Source organism: Calonectris borealis, chromosome 1, assembly GCF_964195595.1.
Source record: "Calonectris borealis chromosome 1, bCalBor7.hap1.2, whole genome shotgun sequence".
Classification (NCBI taxonomy): domain Eukaryota; kingdom Metazoa; phylum Chordata; class Aves; order Procellariiformes; family Procellariidae; genus Calonectris; species Calonectris borealis.
The window spans coordinates 103138787-103159779 of record NC_134312.1 but is presented as its reverse complement, the minus strand read 5'-3'; the positions used below and the strand labels follow the sequence as shown (position 1 = coordinate 103159779).

General features: G+C 43.8%; 1 protein-coding gene across 2 annotated transcripts; it reads right to left on the bottom strand.

Moving 5' to 3' along the window:
- Positions 1-6695: 6695 nt before the first annotated feature.
- GJA8 (gap junction protein alpha 8) lies at positions 6696-7939 on the bottom strand. Of its 2 annotated transcripts, XM_075173196.1 has the most exons (2): positions 6901-7939; positions 6696-6846 (listed from the first exon to the last, which is right to left on the bottom strand). In XM_075173196.1, exons 1-2 carry the CDS (start codon positions 7937-7939, stop codon positions 6743-6745), a joined length of 1143 nt encoding a protein of 380 aa, XP_075029297.1. In that variant the 3' UTR covers positions 6696-6742. The 2 variants fall into 2 exon arrangements, with proteins under 2 accessions (XP_075029297.1, XP_075029218.1); XM_075173117.1 differs by having other exon boundaries at positions 6696-7939.
- Positions 7940-20993: the final 13054 nt, after the last annotated feature.

Below are 20993 nucleotides of genomic sequence, written 5' to 3'. Positions count from 1 at the left end.
TTAGAGATAGCACAGGTTTCCAGAAGGTGCAACAGGGCATATTCATGACAAATAGACTTAGCTGGCAGCCGGCCATCCATTTTCTTTTCTCTTCTCTCCAGAGGTTTTCATAAACAGGAGTTCTGAAGCTGGGAGTAATCCGCCATCATTCTGATTCTGAATTTCTTCTGATTTTATTTGTGGTGAGTTCAGGAGGATGATGTTCACTGGCAATGGATGAATTCCTTTATGGGGTTGTCTATGACTTTTCTTTGAACTAACATACATTTATTGAGAAATTTACCTGAATGTTTTTGTCCCGGTAATTCTTCATATGCTTAGGTAAAAGGATTGGGAAAAAAATTCTTCGCCCGTGCTAGTTCTGGTTCTCAATTCTACCAGGTAAATAGAGGAACGGGCGCGTAAAAGTTGCTGACCTTCTTAAAATCCGGAAATACCAGATTTGGTAACAGGCTGGGTTTAATTCATGTCTCAAGTTGGCTTGCCTTATCCTTACAATGAGGTACTCGGCCGATGAGCTGGCAGGTTTCCTCGCTTCGGCCTTTGCCTGCAGCCTGCCTGTCAGCTGGCACCCTGCGCTGCTACCTGGGACTCCCTGCTGCCCTCCTGCACGGCCTCTGCCCTGCAGCTGCCTGTAACCCAGGATTTTTTGGTATGCTCATTTCTGACTGGATTCATTAGCCAGGTCATCCTTCAATCCATCTCCCCCCTGAGCTTCAGGGAAACACCATAGGAGCCAACTTTTCTGTTTTATGTTTCACCATAAATTCTTTGCTGCGTTGAATTAAAAATTTTTTGGTAGGCTACTCCATGACTTTTCCAAGCAATATAACCTTTCCTCCTTGGAAACCAATAAATGGCTTGTTTTGCTTTTACTCTGCCAGGCTGGATCTAGCAAGGCGAAGGCCAACAGTCTTTGTTTTTTTCAAAATGTTCTGTCAGTAGCTCTGTAATCACCATTTCTATTCAGTTCTGCTTTATCCCAGATCAGCAAGCTTTAAAATACACAGGTTTTTGTTGACAGAATGTTAAAATGCAGTCCTCTGCACTTTCAGATGGATTTAAAGGCACACTTGACACTGAAATTAAAGGGAGCTGGAAAGACCTAAGCCCCTTATATTTCCATGGTTTTGTCTGTTGACAAGCATACTCTTTTTTTTTTTTTTCTTTTATTTGTAATGCTTTTTCCAAACCAGTTACACAACACATGGTTCTGGTCTCGAGCAGCTTTTGTAGCTACCAAACATCAGTTGACTGTGTTTGTGCCTCCACTGCGGTGCCCGGTTAGTTGGTGTTGCCTCCTGGGACAGTCTAAGCAAGCTCTACCAGAACACCCCGGAGAGGCAGAAAGTGCCTTACACCTGTTGTTCCACCACGCAGTGGCTGCACTGAGCTTTCAACCTCCCATGAGATGGATAGTTCAGGCTGGAAGGGACCAGCTGCTCCAACTTTCAGCTCAATGCAGAGTCAGACCAGGGTGGTCAATGTTTTTCCCAGTCAGGCTTCATCCGCCAAGGATGGAGATCCCACCATGACTCTGGGCACCTGCTTTAGTGCTGAACCACCCTCCGTGTGAACAACTTTTTTTTCCTTGTCATAATTTTTTAGTCAAAATTTTTCTTGCTGCGTCTTGTGATTGTTGCCTCTGGTCTTTTGCTGTGCACCTCTGTCAAGAGTCTGTCTCCATCTTCCCTCTAACTCCCCATTAGGTACCTGAAGACGGCATTCAGGACTCCCCACCCCTTTAACCCTCTCCTCTCTAGGCTGAACAAACCTTCAATGGCTGTACATCAAGCTGCTGAGAAAAAAACTTGAGTTGTTGACAGACGCACGAGTCTTGCCCGTCCTACTGAAATAGGTGCATGCCAAGCTAGTTGCAAGGAAAGGATTGTGTGCCAGACTATGTCTTGGCAAGTCAACATACATTTATTTGCCATGGTTACTACTCAAGTGTATAAGCACATTTGGTGTTGGCAAAAAGCCTTTCCTGAGCCACGTTAAAAGGTGTAGCACACACAGAGCCTAAGAAATGATGGTGTCATTCTGTTGGGGAAAAAAAATTATTCCAATACTTAGACAAGTCCCCTGATTTTGGTACGCTTATGCGACCCTGACCCTCAGGAAATCTGGCACCATATACCATTTTATGACAACTGCCTCGGGCTTATAGGAAGGCTTTAGTATAGTTCTCATGGATGTTCCTGTCTTTACTAAACAAAACTTTGCCTAGGCTAGGATTACTTTCAGTTGTCAGCCTGAAAAGCCATTTTCTATACAAAACAGCAAACTGCCACTTTTTTTCAGCATTGTGTGACACAGCCGCTCGTTGAATGTAAAACTGCACAGTCAGTGAGTTACTGAGTGGCAGGAGAGACTGGACTTTCCTCCCTCGGTAAGTAGATTTCATGCCCACAAAGACCTAGCAAGCAGAGATCCCCCCAATTCTCTCCCCTCCTACAGGAGGAAGAATCTGTACCTCATTGTGTTTCAGTGCTAAGAGATCGTTGGTAACTCTCTCACTTAGAGGAAAGAATCAGTGTAACATGATAATTTGTGGGTTTGCATTCATGAAGGGTGGATTTTTTTCTGTGTGCCATAAGCAATTGTAAACTCTGGAAAATTGGCTTGGAGTTTGCACTGAGTGGTTTAAAACAGAAGCCCAGCAATATTGTGCATTATACAACCCTCTCCCAATGCCTTGCAAGGCCCTTAAAATTGTTAGAGCTCCACGAACCTGCACTCCCCTCCAGGAACGGTCTTATTTAAGCATAAATGCTGCCCCAGAATAGATGCTGGGGATGGAGAAGAGGGGTCCATGTAACCACACTGTCACCGCGGCTTCATACGGCCAGGCCAAGGCTAAGGTGGGAGAAAGGGGTGGGGGATCGATAAAGTCTTTTTTACTCATGGCAAATCCACATCTGTGTTGATGTTGTCAGTGCAATGCAGTGTTCACGTTTTCAAACTACTGCCCTTCTGGTCGAGGAGTCATACGTTAACCAAGTTAGCAGTTCTGCCAGGAAATAACAAGGATACCATGCGTTTCAGCAGTGCTTTTCATCAGATCATTCCTACTTACTTTACAAATAGAATTAAGGAAGCCTCACAACATCCCTGTGAGGTAGGTGGAAATTCTTACACCCATTTTACAGGTGGAGAAAACAGGCACTGAGAGGTAAAGTGATTATCACAGCAAGTCAGAAGCAGAGCTGGAAATAAATCTAAGATTATTATCCTAGGTCCACTGCTCTAGACCCTAGAGAACACCAACTCCCACATGCTATTGTAAACTAAGACACTACCTTTCTCTTCTACTTTCACCTCCTTTGGTGATTTTGACACTGGCGTCTTATGCTCCTTGCAGAGAGCCATGTGATCAGTTAGTAATGTATTTGCACAGGGAGCCAAGGGGGTGCACAGGCTTTTAAATGATCCAGGCATGGCTCTAATTGTCCAGTGACTTCCCCCTTCCCAAGAAGATAATTTTCCCTGTTCTTTACCATATAGGTCTCTGTTTTGCTTAATTATTTTTTTGAGGAGAATCATACACTGAATCTACAGCTCTGAGGCTGTTACACAACTTCACTAGGAATTTCTTTAATAAATGATTAAATTTGTCTCATTGAGAGGGAATAAAACACATTTATATGCTATCACATCCAGAAATAGCAATAATCCTTTGCTCATCTGTAGGGCCTTCCATCCAAGGACCTCCGTTCTATTACTAACACAATCTATCAAGCCTCACATCATCTTTGTGAGGTAGAAGATTATTCCCAATTGTACAAGAAGGAAGAATGACTTGCTGACAGTCCCACAGTGATTTCATCGCAGAGATGAGGCTGAATGCCAGAAGACCAGACTGTTAGTTCCCCGCCCAGTTTGCCGAGCAGCGTTGTCTTGATGCCATGGCTCGTACTTGGTGGCTACAGATTCGCTAGCAGGCTGGCAGAGTACTTGAAAACTGGCTTGAAAAAAAAAATCAGCAAGCAGTTGACTGGGTGCAGGAGGCTTTTTTCATTGTGCTGTCGTGACCCGGAGGAAGAAATGAGCTTTCCTGCGGCAGCTATGAAAGAACTACAAAGTGTCCATTGAGCGTGCTGCATGTAGTGCATTTTACTGAGGCACTCCAGTGAAAGAGAATGACATACTCAACACCTGATGATTAAAGACTGGGCCGCCTGGCAGCCGTATTGTGAACCATATACCTCTGATGGATAAGCACGCATCTTAATTAGTCCAGTGATCTAATGAATGTATGCATGTCAGAGGCCAGGAACAGGGGTGGTTATTAAAATACTTTGTATGTAAAAGGACCTGTAAAATAATTAGAAGTAAACAAGGGTGGGGGTGATTCATCTAGTCCATTGGTATCAGAAAGGGTCAGATGCTCTGAAGAAGGTGGAAGATACCCCATTCTAAACTGTTAGAGATATTTTTTTTTTACCTACAGGGAAGTGTGTTTCCAACCCCCTTCAACGAGTGGGATGGTTTATGCTTAGAACCATTAAAACTCTCTTATATCTTTTTGTGAAGAAAATAAAAAGTAATAGATCCCATCTCGTTTCTGTATTAAGAGAGTGGATAAATGGTAGCCTCCAGATTCTCTGCATGTTTCTTCGCATATGCTGCTTTGTCATATTCCTTCCTAAAATTGAGGAGGTGCCACCTTCCAGTCTTCCTTCACAAGGAAGGACAACCTAACAGCCTTTGTCCAGGGAGCAAAGATTTTGACCTCAGGCTGCAAACCTTGGGAAAATACACAGGCCCAAGAGGAGCAAAAGGATTAATAGTATTAAAAAAAAAAAAAAAAAGTGGCACTGCTATGGTGCTGAAGAACCCCAACGCACCCTACAAACTTTCTACATATGTACAGCTTGCTTCACTCGGCAGCGAAGTCCAGCCACCTTTGTGCTCGTATAGGGCAGCTGCGTAACGGGAACTCCACCAAACAGGTTAGATGAGCAAGTGACAGAACTGATTGTACCGGTGGCTGCCTGGGCTGGGACGTGGGGCAGCAGGACTGGAGGTGTGAGCCCAAGCCTACCCAGAGCTCTCTCAGACACCCATTTGACTTCAATGGGCTTTGAGTCAGCCCTGCTACAGCGGGAAACTGCAGCGGGTCTTTTCTAGCTACCGGCAGGACGAGTTTTATGCATTATGCCAAAGACCTTTTTTTTCCTGACCTGGATTAGAGCCTGCCCTGGGAACAATGGGATGGGCTGCAGCCCAGCAGAAAGAATTTGCTAAGCTGGCAGGGTCTGAGGTTTGCAGAGCAGAGCAGATGAGAGTGCATACCTGCACTTTTCTGGCATGAGGCTCAGTTTTGGGGGGACATAGCTGTTAACCTGAAGCTTTTGAACGCATTGCTGCGCTGTCCCAGCCAAAAGGTGCTGCTGTAGTCCTAAAATTAGAAATCCACAGACATTTAAACATTTGTAAGCACATGCTTTTCTGCCTTTTGTAACAAAAAAGATTTTGCTGAGGCTCTGAGAGTTCTGTTGGCACAAAAGGTCTAAATCATCTTTTGAAGGGCCTTGTTTTACTCAAGGCTTTGGCATTTAATAGAGAAGTAGACCACTGGATGGCTCCCGTCTGTCAAATTAAAACCCAAGGATGTCAGAAGACTATTATCGTATCAGACTTCTCAAACTTGAAGCACCAGTTGTATTTCGAAGTTTAAATAGTCACATAGTTACCCAGACCCCTGGTGTAGGTTCTCAGGTGCCTTCAGGACTCTGTACCTGAGATTTGCTGAGTGCCTGTAAGTCTGGGAGCTCCAGGAACTGAGCACATGTCAGGATCATGCCGTGAAGGCTTATATTTGGTTTCATGCTCTGGGGGCTGTAGCTGTTTCCTCCTTTCACAGAAGCCTTCCCACGCTTTCTTTGCTAAATCGAGTTTCAGATCTTTAACTCACAAGACTACAAATAAAAAATACCACTTGAATTTATTCTTTCCAGTGCTCTGAAATAGGCTTGGGGCTGAATGACCCTCTTGGGAACAAATAATCCATCTGTGGGCATCTGCTAAATTCTAGTAGAGAGCTACTGTTAACCATTGCCCACTGTCAATGTCACTTGAAGAGCAGAAATATTTTTGGCAAAGGGGAAGTATTTTTACCTAACTCAGGTTTGCATTCACAGAGAAGTTGGGGACGTTTTGGCCTTCATTTTCTGAATAGAGAGGGGAAATAGTGCTTACTATTTTAGTGTACTGATGCTAAGCACAGAATTCACTTTGTGAATTAAATAACTGCAATTCTCTGCCAACGGCGAAGGGGAGATCTGCTCAGCATGCCATAGGTGGAAACAGAAGAAGAAATACTAGATACAGTTGTCGATAAGTCTTCCCCCTCGCTGGCTGAAGGGGTAGATCCTGCCCACGTTCCTAGAGAAATGTGGAACACAAAGCTTCCAGTAAATACATTCACAGTGGTGACATTTGGGTTTCACTGCCACATTAGGTTTTAAAAGACATCAGTTATGTGTACAGTGTGGATATTACTGTAAGGAGTGAGCTGGCATGTGGAAACAGGAAAAATGTTCCTTTTCAAATGGACATACAGGGCAAATAAGGCACAGTTACCATGATAGTACCTTTCCAGTTGAGAATCTCAAGAGGAAGTAATATTCAAATGGCCATTTTAGCACTTTGCTTAAAAATATCTTTTGATTCTTTCTCTATCTCTCCTTTTCTCTTCAACCTTTTCTTTTTCATGTGCTCTCCATATCTTGCACCTTCATACAGTCAAATCATCTGACCTGGCCCGGCTGCTGGCTTTACTTAGCCTGCTGAGGGGTCTCATGTCAGTGGCGAGTTCAGCAAGCACTGAAGGCCCTTCCACTTCGTCGCTCACCACCTCCTCTGCTTTCTTCACCCCTGGCTCTTCCTGAGGACCCGGCAGCTCCTCTTCTTGTTCCTCCTCCTCTGCTCTTACCTTCTCCTCTTCCGGTTCCTTTGCTTGTGCATACGATGGTAACCTCTCATCGAATGCCCTGGAGAGATCTTCCAATGGTCCCATCCCAATCTTCTCCTCAAACTCATTGAAGGCTGAGGGAAGGGGACTGGGCTCAACCCCTACTTCCGTGAGAGGGAAGTAGTGGGACACCGGCTTCTCTTCTTCCAGCAGCTTGTAGCCTTTGGTCTTTGGGATGGAGGGGACAGTGATGGCAGGGAGGGGCTTCTCTGGGACCTCCCCCAGCTGTTCCTCTGCTGGCCTTCTCAGAGCCCTCCGGATCCTTTTCAGGATCAAGTGACTGATCTCCACCAGGTTGAGGAAGAGGGACACAGAAGCCACCACCAGCATGAACATAATAAAGATGGTCTTCTCTGTGGGCCTGGAGACAAAACAGTCCACAAGATTGGGACAGGGCCACCGCCCACAGCGGTAAAGGGGGAGAATTCGGAAACCATACAGGAAATACTGACCTACTATGAATCCCACCTCAAAGAGGGTTTTGAAAATGATGTGGAAGATGTAGGTTCTCAGGAGGGTACCTTCCAGGCGAAACTTCTTGGTGCCATCAGGGTTGTTGCCTTTGTTTTGATTTGGAGCCAGGGGCAGCTTCTCTTCATCCACCTCAGCCTGCTGACGCCTCTCAGCTTCCTCCCTCTCTCTCCTCTTCTCCTCCATGCGGACATGGTGCACCGCATGCCCAAAGTACATTAGCGAAGGCGTGGATACAAAAATGATCTGCAGGACCCAGAGCCGGATGTGGGAGATGGGGAAGGCCTCATCATAGCAGACGTTCTCGCAACCAGGTTGCTGGGTGTTGCACACAAAGTCTGACTGTTCGTCTCCCCACACTAGCTCGGCAGCTGTTCCCAGGATCAGGATGCGGAAAATGAAGAGCACTGTGAGCCAAACTCTCCCGATGACAGTGGACTGCTCGTTCACCTGCTCTAAAATGTTCCCCAAGAAACTCCAGTCACCCATTTCTTACTGTCTAAGGAAAGAAAAAAGAAAGAGAATGACCACAAATTATGCTAAATTTAAAAGATTTCAGGTTTTCCCACTGATGCCTGTTGTTGCTTTCAACTAGTATTTCCCTAATACGCTTTGAGAACAAAAAGAAGCTTGCTTGCTTGCTTGCTTGCTTACTTGCCTGATAACAGTGATTTATTAGCAGAAGAAGGGCTGGGAAGCCAGAGCAAACGGCTTGCTAAATTCTTTCTTCCCTGGCTCTAAATGGGCAATTAGTTTTCAGCCGGGCAGTATATTTAACTCCTCCTCCAGGTTAGAGTCTTCTGTGGTGCCTTGTAGGCTCAGTTCCATGAGCCTGCTTAGATTTTGTACACGTACAAACACTCGCCAGCACCACAGAAATACAGATTTATCAGCGTGCAGCTGCAGTGGTTCGAAAAGAGAGTGAAGCTTTCAAGCACCCAAGCTCTTCTGCAGCAGAACCACACAAGCGTCAAACAGATCTCAAATTGGTGCCCACCTTGCACCTACACAAACCTGAATTCTCTATAGGTTACGTATATTAATTCTACATTAGAAATCACTCTGTTAGGTAAGAATAGCAATTACAACACCATTACTATGTTAGTAATACTGTATAAGCTTAATAACTACCATATATACTGGTTTTGCTATATAGTATGCATTATATACAATATAATTATTCAGTGCTATTAGCGCTATTCATTGTATCCTCTTCTGAAGTCAGTTGCCACATTGACATTGGAACCAACCTGGAGAAAATCACTAAGGTCTATAACTGGGACTTAAAATACTATTTTCTCTCTCTAAAATGTCAGTGTTGCTATCTCAGGCTAACACAGAGCTGGAAGCCAGCTACGGATATCCTATTGGAAAGCTAAGAAAGTAGTCCATTTTCAAGTAATGCAAGTCAAACGTTACATCTGTTATTATTTTTGCATGATAAGAAATTGTTCTTAGGCCAGGACTTCATCCTGTGTATCCTAAACTTCCCACTATATAATTTTAGGCAAGGAAAAATCTATGAATGAGGGAAATAAAGAGGAAACTTATTTGGGGTGAGCTAATTTAACACATCACAGCAGTCTGAAGTCTCTGAGGAATGCAGAACATTACAGTGATCCAAAAAGACTGACTTACGGACCATGACATAAGTGAAACAGGGAACGTTATTCATAAAATAGCTGTTCACGGGGATCTAGAAGTTCATCTCTTAGATACTACCTCCATCTATAGTTTCCTAAATGCAGACACACATACACAAGTGCTGGGAAAAAGAAGGTACAGTCAACAGCATGGAAATCTGAGTATCTAACTTCCCTCCTCCTTCAGATACCGCTGGGATATATTTGTTATGCCATATGTTACGACACACCAACGCATACCAGTCTGTTTCAACTACTATGTGTACGTATTCACACATAGACAAACACACAAAATATTGAGAGTTCTATGGCTCTGGGGAAAATCACAAATTTTCAACCAAAAAAATCCTTCTGATGTTATTTTTCTAAAACAAGATGGACTCATTTTCCTTGCCTTCAAACCTTGTAAAATTTTAACCCCAGACACCCATGTTAGAAAACAAAGAACAGAACGCAGTCCTTCAGCTTGCACAAACACCTTGCATGCGTAAGCGGCAAACATATAATTTAATCACCGAAGAAAATTGCTACTTTCTCAGTCATTAAAGTTGTGTAAAAGAGTGTGTTAATGTCAGCACTTACATTAACAAGTCTAGCAGAAGATTATGCTGTTTACATACATTATCTAAACTGATTTAAACATTCTCTTTCTGCAAATTCACAGAGCAAAGTACACCCGACAGTTACCAATCATGGGCAACTCTGTAAAAAACATGACTATACACAATATAAACTTCATTGTCCCCCAGGCACCGCAGTTAACTCCGTCCCTTTCTTTCTTTGTGAGTCACACTGATATCCACAGCTACCATTTCAACATTTCCACTGCAGCACGCAAGAGCGACATTCTAGATGTGATAAACCTTATCATACGGAAAACAGGAAAAATGTTTCCTGTTTAACTCCATCAAATGTCTCACTTGCGGCTTGCTACATTTGGCTAAATTCTTCCCGACATCACTTCTGAACTAGTCACGTTTTTCAAAAATCTGCCATGACCACCCTCTCTCTTTTCTGCAAGTGAAGCAGTTTGAGGTTGCTCAATCAGTTCAGCTGCAAGGAACTATTTTGGGTGGACTGAAGTGGTACGACCAGTTCAAATGTCTAGGATTCCACCTGTAAGCAGTCGGCCCCTCAAGTCTCAAAAAAGGTGCAAGCAATGAATTTAGGCAGTCACCTCTTCCCTTAAATTGCCTGTCACAAGTAAAAGAGCAGGAGACCACCTAAGCCCACTCAGAGTCAACAGACTCGTGTTCTTAACTCACATGGGCTTGTTGCAAACCCCTACCCTGCACTTCCAGACGTTGCAACCTGAGCACACTACCAGCGAAAAAGACTGTATAGATTAAGGACGTTGAGCAAGCAACTTGCCGCTGTGAAAGGCTCCACCGAAGAAATGTGTCCCCCTCCTCTCTTGGCACTCTGCAGGGAAGAGTGAACTTTTGTCTCTCTTCTTTCCCACCCTAAAAGTCCCAATCTTGTCGCACGACTGAGCAGATATGACTGAATTGGCTCTGATGGTGGGTTTTAGTTGCCCTGCAATATTTAAGCTCCGAGCCAGACGGCTTTATGAAGTGAGTGACGGTTAGTGACGTGAGGAACAATAGGGAGAAAAAAATAGAGAAAGAGAGGCAGAGACACAGAGAGGAGAATCCACTGAACATGAAAAAGCAGAAGGGGGAGAGGAACAGGCGACAGGCAGTGAAAACCTAATACATGCATAAATGGGAGTTTGCACAGTTAAGCAGGGACCAAAGCATCTCTGCACTTCTGCCATGGTTCAGCGTGTGTGTCCCCACTCGCTAGTCTTTAGGCATCGTGGTGTGACAGGTGAAAAGGGAGTGCCAACATCTCTGATGGTGGCAGAACTAATTGAACTAATTTGTTACCCTACACCCAGCTCTGACAGCCAATTCGCATTGCTTATTTCCAGCACAGGCGGTCACTGAGGTACTGGACCTGTACTTGGCATTGTCAGAGACTTTGGACTGCTCTTTAACATCTTTTACCAGGAAAAAGAAGCAGTATGGCAAAACTAGATCATCAGTCAATAGTAATCAAAGCTGAGAAATACCAATTTTACAGCCTTGCCTTTCAGTGTCTTAGTTGTGCTTAGTTCTTCCTCCAAATGCATCTTGCACATGCATCAAAAATGTCTAAACCAAACTGTTTTGTTAAGGAACGTAGCCGAATTCCAGCAGCCCAGCAAACAGGAATGTTACCCCAGGCGCACTCGCCTGCCCCCGGCCATTTGCAAAAATGCTAGAGAGCCCACAGAAGAGAAAAGTCACAGGCTCAGTAATGCATCCACAAGTACAACTAAAACTGCCCTGTGAGTTTTGCTTATGAGCCAAAGGATATAACTTTATTCTCAGGTGCTATTTTTGTAGTCTTTCTGTATGAATTGCGCAGGATATGCTCTTGGTGCTCACCTCTGAAGAAAAAGAGGATTACTGGAAGAAAGATCTGCTAAGCAATGATACAGATACCAGGCTCATAAAGTGATGAAGCAGCAAGTAGCTCTCCTCTCTCTTTATGCAGACTCAACACTGAATTTAATTCCCCAGAATGGCACTGGGAGATGTTCTGTCTCTAGAAAAGCTGTCATTTGAATGAGGTATTACAAGATGAGGGCTGCAAAATTTTGTATCTTCAAATCAATGGTCAAATCAGGCCTCTCTTCAGTGTTTCTGGGCATTTGTGCCCATGTAAGTTCAGAGCCTCATTTCAGCAGTTGTCTTCCCAAACAGCTTTTCGGCTGAGTTGCATAGCTCCAAAGTCCAAAGCACAACTGGAGGCAGAGATTATGTTTTTCAAACTGGATTTCAAAAGAGCTAAAGGATAAGTGAGGGATGGAAAATAATCACATTTTGCAAGAGGGACCAGTTTGGAGACACAAAAAAAAATCAATCTCTATGTATGCAATTGGAATGAAGGTCATATTCTGAACACCTTAATAAATCACTCTCTTAATGGAGAAGTAGTAGAGATCTGTACATGACATTTTTCAGCCTGTGCTACATAAAGCATGGGAATAGTTTTCCTGGAGACAGAACATGCAGAGGAGAAGGTACAAGTCCCAAGAACACAAAGTGAATAAGAACAGGCACAGTTTGATCAACAAGAGGAATAAGGACGGTAAGGAAGAGTAAGGAATACCTTTGTTGCTTTGTTTTGCTATATGCTACTGAGATAAACTAGGATTAATACATGAGCGACTGGTCATCACTGCCACCCTCATCCCCTCTCTGGGAAGCTGTAAGAGAGGGAGGACTAAATGATACCACCAGCAGCTAACACCTTTAAAGGGTGCCTACAAACTGCTGCATCACGGAGGCCAGATGGTTCAGATGTTGCACTGCCTATCCCTTTTCAGACTGAAACTGCCTTTTTGGAAAACTCAGCTCTGGCTGACTGTCCATATCCTTTTCTGGGCCTTATCTCTCTAATAAAACGAGCCAAACCCCAAATCTGGTATGTAACTACATGGCTGTAGTCCATCTCTAAATTACATCCAGCTACTGTCAGAGACATTTCCCATTAACCTTCTATCTGCCACTTGCAAACACTATGCAAATATCAAACGCTATGTGGCAAGATGCAGAACAGCTTGCAAGATGCAGCTGATGCAGAAATTATATTCAAGCCACTGATGATTGGGTATATGTTACCTCCATCTGAATGATCAGGGTGACTTTCTTTGCTATCACTAGGGTGCAAAGCCTTTAACATGGGGCATACTGAGTTTGCTGGACATTTCTGGTTCGGGGAAAACCACACAGTCCCTTCCACTGGATGCCTTTTAAAAAGGCACCGCTGAGCTCTGGGACAGATTCTCCAGCTCACTAGGGCCTCCTCCCTCTGAAAAAAATGGCCACAGAAAATGGCCTAAATGAGGAATTCCTCTTGTACTGGGGCTACACAGGGAAGTGGTTGTTTGAGATGGGGGTGAAGAGGAGAGGGCAGAGCAGGAGAAGAGCAAGAAGGAGACTTGATTCTCTCAGGCACCAGGGTAATGTTGGAAGTCAGGGCTGCCTTTGTAATACGAAAGCAATGGCTGTGAAAGAAAGGAATAGAGACCATAAGGACTAGAAGACTGGACCTCACATGCGACATCCGCTGAGTCTGCAAAAGAACTGCACCACTGACAGTGCCAGACTGATAATGGCCAACGCGTGTACCTGGCCCAGCATTTACGCTCACATTAGGCAACCTGTAGAAGTGCTGAGTACTTCCATCTCCAAAAACCAGTGCTAGAAATAGTGGCAGCTAATGAGAGTAACACTGCTACTCACAGTGACTTTTTCTTGCCTTTGGGACTTTTCTTGCCTTCAAAGAACCATGGACATCTCCTGCACTTTAAAAATATTATTTTCTTTGGAAAGAAGTTTGCTTCATTGCTGACTTCTCATCCTTTAACTGCTTTGAGGCTGGTGACTGAGCTCCCCACCACTGAGACTGCAAAAGTCTCCACTGCAACTCAGCCTTTCGCTCAGAGACTACGAGGTCACTTGGGGAATGTGGGATTTTTCATTCCAAATGGATTTCCACACAGACATGATGTCAGGACAAGGCAGGGCCATGCTATTGAACAGCTCTGTTCATGCATGATAGCAGATTGTGCAATTATATAGCGGACAACCCTGGATAACGATACCTCTCCCTCAAACAAAGTTATCCTCTCCTGATCTGCTTAGCTAGAAAGTGGTACATGCTTCCTGTTCTTCTGCTGAACACACAAACCTTTTGCTCATGGCTGAAGCTGAACACTAGATATATTCAGCTTCCCTACAAGAAGCTGGGAGCTCTACCAACACTCTTGTTTGCTAGACGCGACCCAACTTAGCGGACACCTGCTTTCTAGTAACACGTCTCTTTGTCCATCCCAGAGCCAAAGCGGTCTATCGGTCTGACCGCTGGGACCGGAGTCTCCCGGATTTCATCTTCTCTCTGCCACCTACCGGCCTCAGAAATCATTTAAATGTAGCTAGCCCTGGGCAAACCTTCAGGGAGGACTTACTGTGTCCCTGCAAGACTGGTAAATGTCACTGTCCACACTTTAAGGGCAGAGCTCTGAGATTTTTCCAGGACTCCCTTCAGAGCCCTCAGGGCACTGAGGGATATAAATTGCTGGGGAATATATTTTGCTAGGGAACTGCAAACAAACCATAAAGAAAAGAGAGGGAGGAAGATATAAAGCATCAAGAAGGAGGGAAATTGGGAAGTATGTAAGTTAACAGGAAGGTTTGGGCAAGAACACAGGAGAAGAGGTGAAGGCAGGGTTGGATTGTGCTGAGCCTCAAGTGGAGGATAAATACTTATGGGAAACGTGTTTTTAATTTAAGGGATGGAACAAAACTAGACAATGAATAAAGATAAGCAGGGCAAAAGTGGAATGTCTTTCAATATCTATTTAACTTAAATGCAGTTCTCTGAAAATTACTGTTATAAGAGGATCTGAGGAATTACAGGCCAGTCAGCCTAACTGTGATACCTAGAGAGATACTGGAACCAATTATGAAACAATCAATTTATAAGTAGCTAAAGGACAATAAGGTGATAAGAAACAACCAGCAGGGAATTTTGAAGAACAAATCCTGTCAAACCAGGCTAATTTCCTTCTTTGACTAACAGGCCTGGTAGATGAGGAGGAAATGGTAGATACAAAATACCTTGTCTTTAGTGAGCATTTAGAAAATACCTAGATCGCAGGCTCCCACAGCAGCAAGCAGATGAAGTCACCATGCAGAGGCTGCACAGGTTGAAGTACCATAATCAAGGGTAATTATCAGGGCTTCACTTTTCCAGCTGGGAGGATGATATCCCTGAAGTTCTACTTCCAGGGCTGCTCAATATTTCCTTGCGTGTTTTGGACAACAGACTAGAGGACAAAACTGAAAGGACGGCAGCTGGGCTGGGGGGCGACAGTCCCTCCTGAAGGCAGGGGAGCTGGGGGATCAGAATTTGAAAGGGACATGAGACACTGGAGAGGTGGGCTGCCCTCTGCAGAGGTGACTGTACCAAGGTACAAGTCAGGAAAGGTGACTGCACAGACACCAAATGCGCTGGTCCAAACTAGATCGTAACCATTTCGGCAGCAGTGCAGCAAAGAAAGAGCTGGGGTGGGACCGAATATGAGTCTGTTAAGTGAGATTCCCACAGAAAAAGACAAATCTCATTCCGAGATGCTTTAAGGGGAGTTTTGTGTATAAGGCAAAGGAAGCAATTATTTTGTGCATTTGCTCAATACTGCTGAGCTCTCAGCAGGAACAGTGTGTCCGGTTCCAGGCACTACATTTTACAGGAGATGTAGACAAATTGGAGACACTCCAAAAAAGAACAACAAAATGATAAGAGATGCAAAAAACATGACTTATAAGGAATGGATAAAATAACTGAGTTTGTTTCCTCTAGGAAAAGAACAACAGGAGGGGAGGCATGATAACAGTCTTCCAGCACATAAACATTTGTTATAATGGGTGGAGAGACTAAGCAGTTGTCTTCCACATTCACCAGAAGTAGAAGAAGAAATAATCAGCTTAATTTGCAATAAAAATGATATAGCTAAACATTAGAAAAACACTTTGCAACGGTAAGAACAGCAAAGCGCTGCAGCGCACTGTTTGGGGAGGCTGTAGAATCACAGGAGGTTTTTATGAAGAGGTAAACAAACATCTGTTAAGGATGATCTTACCTCATAAGCAGGAAGACAATCAGGGGAGAGAGGGAGGCTTTCTGAGGTCTTTGGCCCTACAGTTTTGTGTAGGGCCAAAGACCTAAAGAAATCTCAGAGAAATATTTTCAGTTAAAAAAAAAAACAGGTGTCTTGCCACCAACCCTGAAAACTCAGCCTGGACATCCTAGGTTGTCTACACCACCCGGTGCAATGCTGAGCTGGGGAGATACCAGCTCAGGCCTGGGAGCAGGTTAGCTGTGTCACCAAAGCGTTCCACTTGAGCTAATTATCTCCTCTCTGGAGTGGGGCTAATTAGCTGGGGCAGCGTGAAGCACACTGGTGCTATGCTGCTTCCCATGCTGGTGCTAGCTCACCCCAGGCTACCAGAGGTATCTCCACACCACCCTGCGAGGAGGGCTGTCTTTGGGGAAGCTTCGGGGGGGTCACTGCTTTGTTCTTTGACTTCAGTGATGGCTCTGAACGTGATTTAGAGGTGTTTGCTCACCGTAACCACATTTCAACCGATTTGTTCTCTTACTATAGTGACTGTAAGATTAAATGCCCTAGCTAATTTAGAGTGTTTCATTTGGATATTGACGCTAAACATGAAAAACAGGGTGCGAGCGACCCATGGCACTTCCAGTAAGAACCTCTTTTCTCGCTCAGTTCAGCACTGACCTTTTCTAGAGATGCTGGTTTTATCTGAGAGCAGGAGGAATAAGAGCCACCCACCTTGTCCCAGTACAATTGCTGGAGTAGCATCAGCAAAGCAGAAATAGGGAGCAGCCTCTGCCAGGGGGTCTCGGGCTCCTGCAGCCTAAACCACTAGCGGGCGGTATTTTCTCATTCATGCACTGTACAGCACCAAGGGAGACCGAGGGATGCTGTGAATGAGAAAGGAGAAGGCACAGTGTGCCTGTCACGCTGTATCTAAACCTCGCCTTTCTCTTCCTTCATCGTTCATTTCTTGAACTTTTTCTGCAAGATACAAAATGAAGGCAAAGCAAACGCAGGAAAGTAGCGGTGATGCAGTAATACATATTGTGAATACGGTTTTTAATAGTACTTTTACAGTGGTTAAATAGATGGAATTAAACTGACATGAAGGTCACACTTATGTCATCGATTTTACCTATAGAATCAGTGTAAACTTTGTTGACAAAGCGCTCTCTTTGCTGGTATAATCTGTATTTTCACTTGGATCTGCATCACTTATCCAGCAAACATTTCTCATGTATACCAGCTGACCTCCATGATTCTCCCTTTTATAACAGCATGGTTAATAATAAAAACTGCACTAAACTTACAAAGAACGTGTAAGGGAAAGGAGATGAACTCGCACATGTCAAGGGTAGGTGTTATGGTACTGTAGCAGCAGCCCAAACAGGGCTAGGAAGAGAAGAATACTCTTTTAGACACATGATTTCATGGATCGGCACGATTTCACTTAGAACTTGACCAGGCTGTTCCTAGAAATGCAGACCTTTACAACAGTGTCCTGGTTAGAGATTCCAAGTTCTTATGCCAGTGCAGATGTTATTTCTGAAGATGTGCACTGGGAAAGGGCCCAGACCTTGTAGGCAAGGTGTAGTACATGCATTATGGAGCCATCATACACAAAATGCCTTTCCTAGGTCCCCATACGCCCTCCTTATAGCTGTCCCTTTCCCTGCCCTCTGCCTAGAACCTATCGCCTAGTCGGACATGGAGGTGGAGCACATCAGCTGGAGGACATCACTGAGAAGATCTGAGAATACAGGCAAGCTGCATACTTAGGTGGTCCATGGACTCAAGTTTCTCTCTGCATATATTCTAGATTATGGCTCTTTCACCACTATTGAGATCCTCCTCACAGAAATAGATTAACTGCTATCGGGAGCTGTGAGGTATCAGACCAGTTGGGGAACACGTTGCTTCCAGCCAATCTGGACTATGTAAAGTGGATCCAGAGAAAGCAGTGACAAGCACCTGATAATACTTCTGGTAATAATTAATTGTTCCAGGCCTGCCAGTAAAAGAGGGGCTAATAATATCTCCCAGCCTCTTGAGGGGATCTCCGTATGTTTGTTTTATCAAGACTTTTTGTACAATCTCTTAACATCCTCAAGCACAAAGAGCAGGAAAGGACAAAGCTTCTGAAAGATCTAAACAAGTGGGTATATCTGGAAACATCCCGTGTTACTTCACTGTCAGTGAGGTTTGTTGCCTTCCAGTTTCTGCTGGGGGCTCATTCCCTACTCTCTTGTCCCTTTTTCTGGGCTCTTCTAACACCACCAAAGCTTGCCTTGCTGAGTGGTAGGCTCAAGGCTCTCAGGAGCGTTGTCACCACCCACTCTCCACCTTTATCTCCCTGCCTTCATTTCCACACCGTGGAATGATGCGGTGGAGGTGCACTGTGCGTACAAGGTGTGGAGGTGGCCCGGGAGAGCTCAGAAGCAGGACAGGGGAGCGATGGGGATGGCAAAACAGGCCATTATCTCTATTCTCCCAGTCCCGAGAGATGCGCATACCTGCCGTGTACTTTGGCTGACCTCAGCTTCCCATTTCCCACAGCAGAGCACGTTCCCAGCCTCTCTGGGGAGGACATCCGTGGGGACGGTTCCTGTTTCCCTGCCCTTTCAGTCATTTGCCTTCCTGAGCCTGATATGATTGTTTCTTTGGGCACAGTGTAAAGATGCCAGCAAGGAACGGAAGCCTCTCATGCCTCAGCAATTTATTAAGAAGAAAAGGAGGTTATTGAACTTGGAAGCTGTTGAGCCAGTCGTTCTCTTTTCCTGATCAAGAAGATAACCCGTCCATAGATAAATCATCCATCCAAAGGTCTTCAGCATTCCCTGAGACAACCTGGCCTCAAACTAATAAACAGCCGGGTGGAGGGAGGCAGGGATTATCTACGTACAGACCTGTCAGAAAACATAGGTGGTAGGGCCGAAGGGCTTCCAGTTTGGAGAGACCTGTTTGTTTGGGGTTTTTTCTTCATTATTTCCAGCAAATTTCAATCCCTTGAAGTCCTGTTACTGCTCAGTGAATATGATATTCTTAACAGCAGTATGGTTTAAAGCATTATCACGATCCTTGTAAGAGAAGCATTAAGATTCTTTGGGGATCCCCTGTCCTGGGTCAGACCTGGCAAAACTTTCAGCAGCTGCTTCTATGGCAAGTCCCGCCTTGGCATAGCAACTGTTGATTACTCTTCCATATGTCCTGCACTACAAGGCCCCATTCTTGTCTGATTGATAAACACTGCCATAATGAACACAGCTATTACTACAGATAGTTCCTCAGCAAAATACAGGCATGTATTTTAATGGCCTGTGTCTCTCCAGTCTCTGAAGCTCTGACGTGAGAACGTGAACTCTAATATTTCTGTTGGCCACCCTGCTTTGGCCCAGGGTGCAGCAGGTTTGGTGGGTTTCTAATCCCTCTGCTCTATATCAGCTCCGCTGACCAGTGCTGGATGTATTCAGCGGCAGCCCTGGCTCTGCCTTTCAAAAGTGGGCCCTCCTTTACAGAAGCACAATATAGAAGTCAATTCCATTCCAATACATCCTCTTTAGCTGTATACAGTTGTGGCATCCCTTTCTATTTTATATTCATCAAGGCTTTGCCTGCCCAGGAGACTACAGCTATAAGACGTTGAAAAAGATTCTGGGATGTTTTGTACGACTGAATGTTAAAATCAATGGCTATAGCCCTAAGAAAGACTGAGTGAGCAGAAGTGGGGTAAAAAGAAAAAGCATTACCTGCTTGCTTGTTTGTGATTTTGAATCATAATTTCGTAGTTAACATTATTCAATATTTGTGAGTCGGTGTTCTGGTAACTGGATTGATGATTTGGGTCTGTGACAGATAACTGAGCAGCACTGCAATATTCAAGCACTGGTTGGAGCACTGGTTATTCAAGCACTAACCAAACAAAAATAAACATAAGTTATTGCTTAGTTTAACACATGCTGATGTTGCTCAAAAACAGCCCTGGGGATTTTTAAATGTTCTAAACAGCTTTTTCATTTTGCAAATCTTAGATCCAAAATGAACAAAACCTGTATTTCACCTCATCCGGATGGGTAAAGTGATGGTAGAAATGAAAGGTTGGTAGCAGGTTTACTGATCCCCAGTTAACCGCACTGTTATATGAAAGCAGAAGAAAGTCCAAATTGGTAATGCAATGCTTTGAAAGACATGATGCTTTAAAAAGTCCTGTTTCTCAGCCCTGAGTAGAAAAAACAACACAAGGGGGACTACAACAACACAAAGAAAAGATTTAAATAAGAGAATATAAATAATCATGGAGAACTGCTTAAAAAATTTTTACTAGGCACCAAAAATACACAACTCCCCAGTAAAGAAAGAATAGTGTAATTGAAAAAACACAACCAGATTTAAAGTGGAAATGGGGGTGGCTTTAAGTAAAACACATGTAACAAATAGTAAGAGAGGAGAAGGTGAATGTAAATTAGAAGATAGGAATTATAAAAAAAAGAGGATGGAAATGAAAGGGAAAAAAAAGACTAACAAAGCTATTTTTTTAAAAAGTAAATTAAGAACAGAATGAGTCCTAATCATGGTATTGATCTGCTATCAGATGGAAAGTTAGATTATTCAATAATAATGCAGACAAGAAAAATGAAATCAATAAATACTTCTATCCTACTGCTGGGAAAAAAGAAAGTAGATGATGAAGACATTGCTGATGACATGTCTATTCTTGTAGTATCTCAGAGGAATTAAATACCACCTACTAAAATCAGGCATTTAAAATCAGCAGGACTGGATACCTTGCCCTGAAACTTACTTTTTTCTTTTTTTTTAATAAATAAGCTGCACAGGATGTCTCTGCACTATTTATGTTGATTTTCTGTACTTCTTGGTGGGATGGGTAAGTCCTGGAGGAGAAGAAGAAAACCCATAGTCTAGCATTTTGTAAAGACTATGTAGAAGGGCATAATTATTTTGCAATTATGTCATAACTGTAATTACTCACAAGTAACTACAGAACTGTGATAGGATCTCAGTCCTGAACTAAATAATGAACTGGCTAACATAGGAAATAAAAGGAGGGAAGTATAACTAGGGGCAATCAATATGGGTTTATAGAAAACTCACCTCATTGAGCTGTGTTAATACTTTTCTCTGAGGAAATCGCACATACTGTTGTTAAATATAACAAAGCTGGTACAATATACTTAAGATCCTGGAAGGCAGTTTCCCTTCTATCACATAG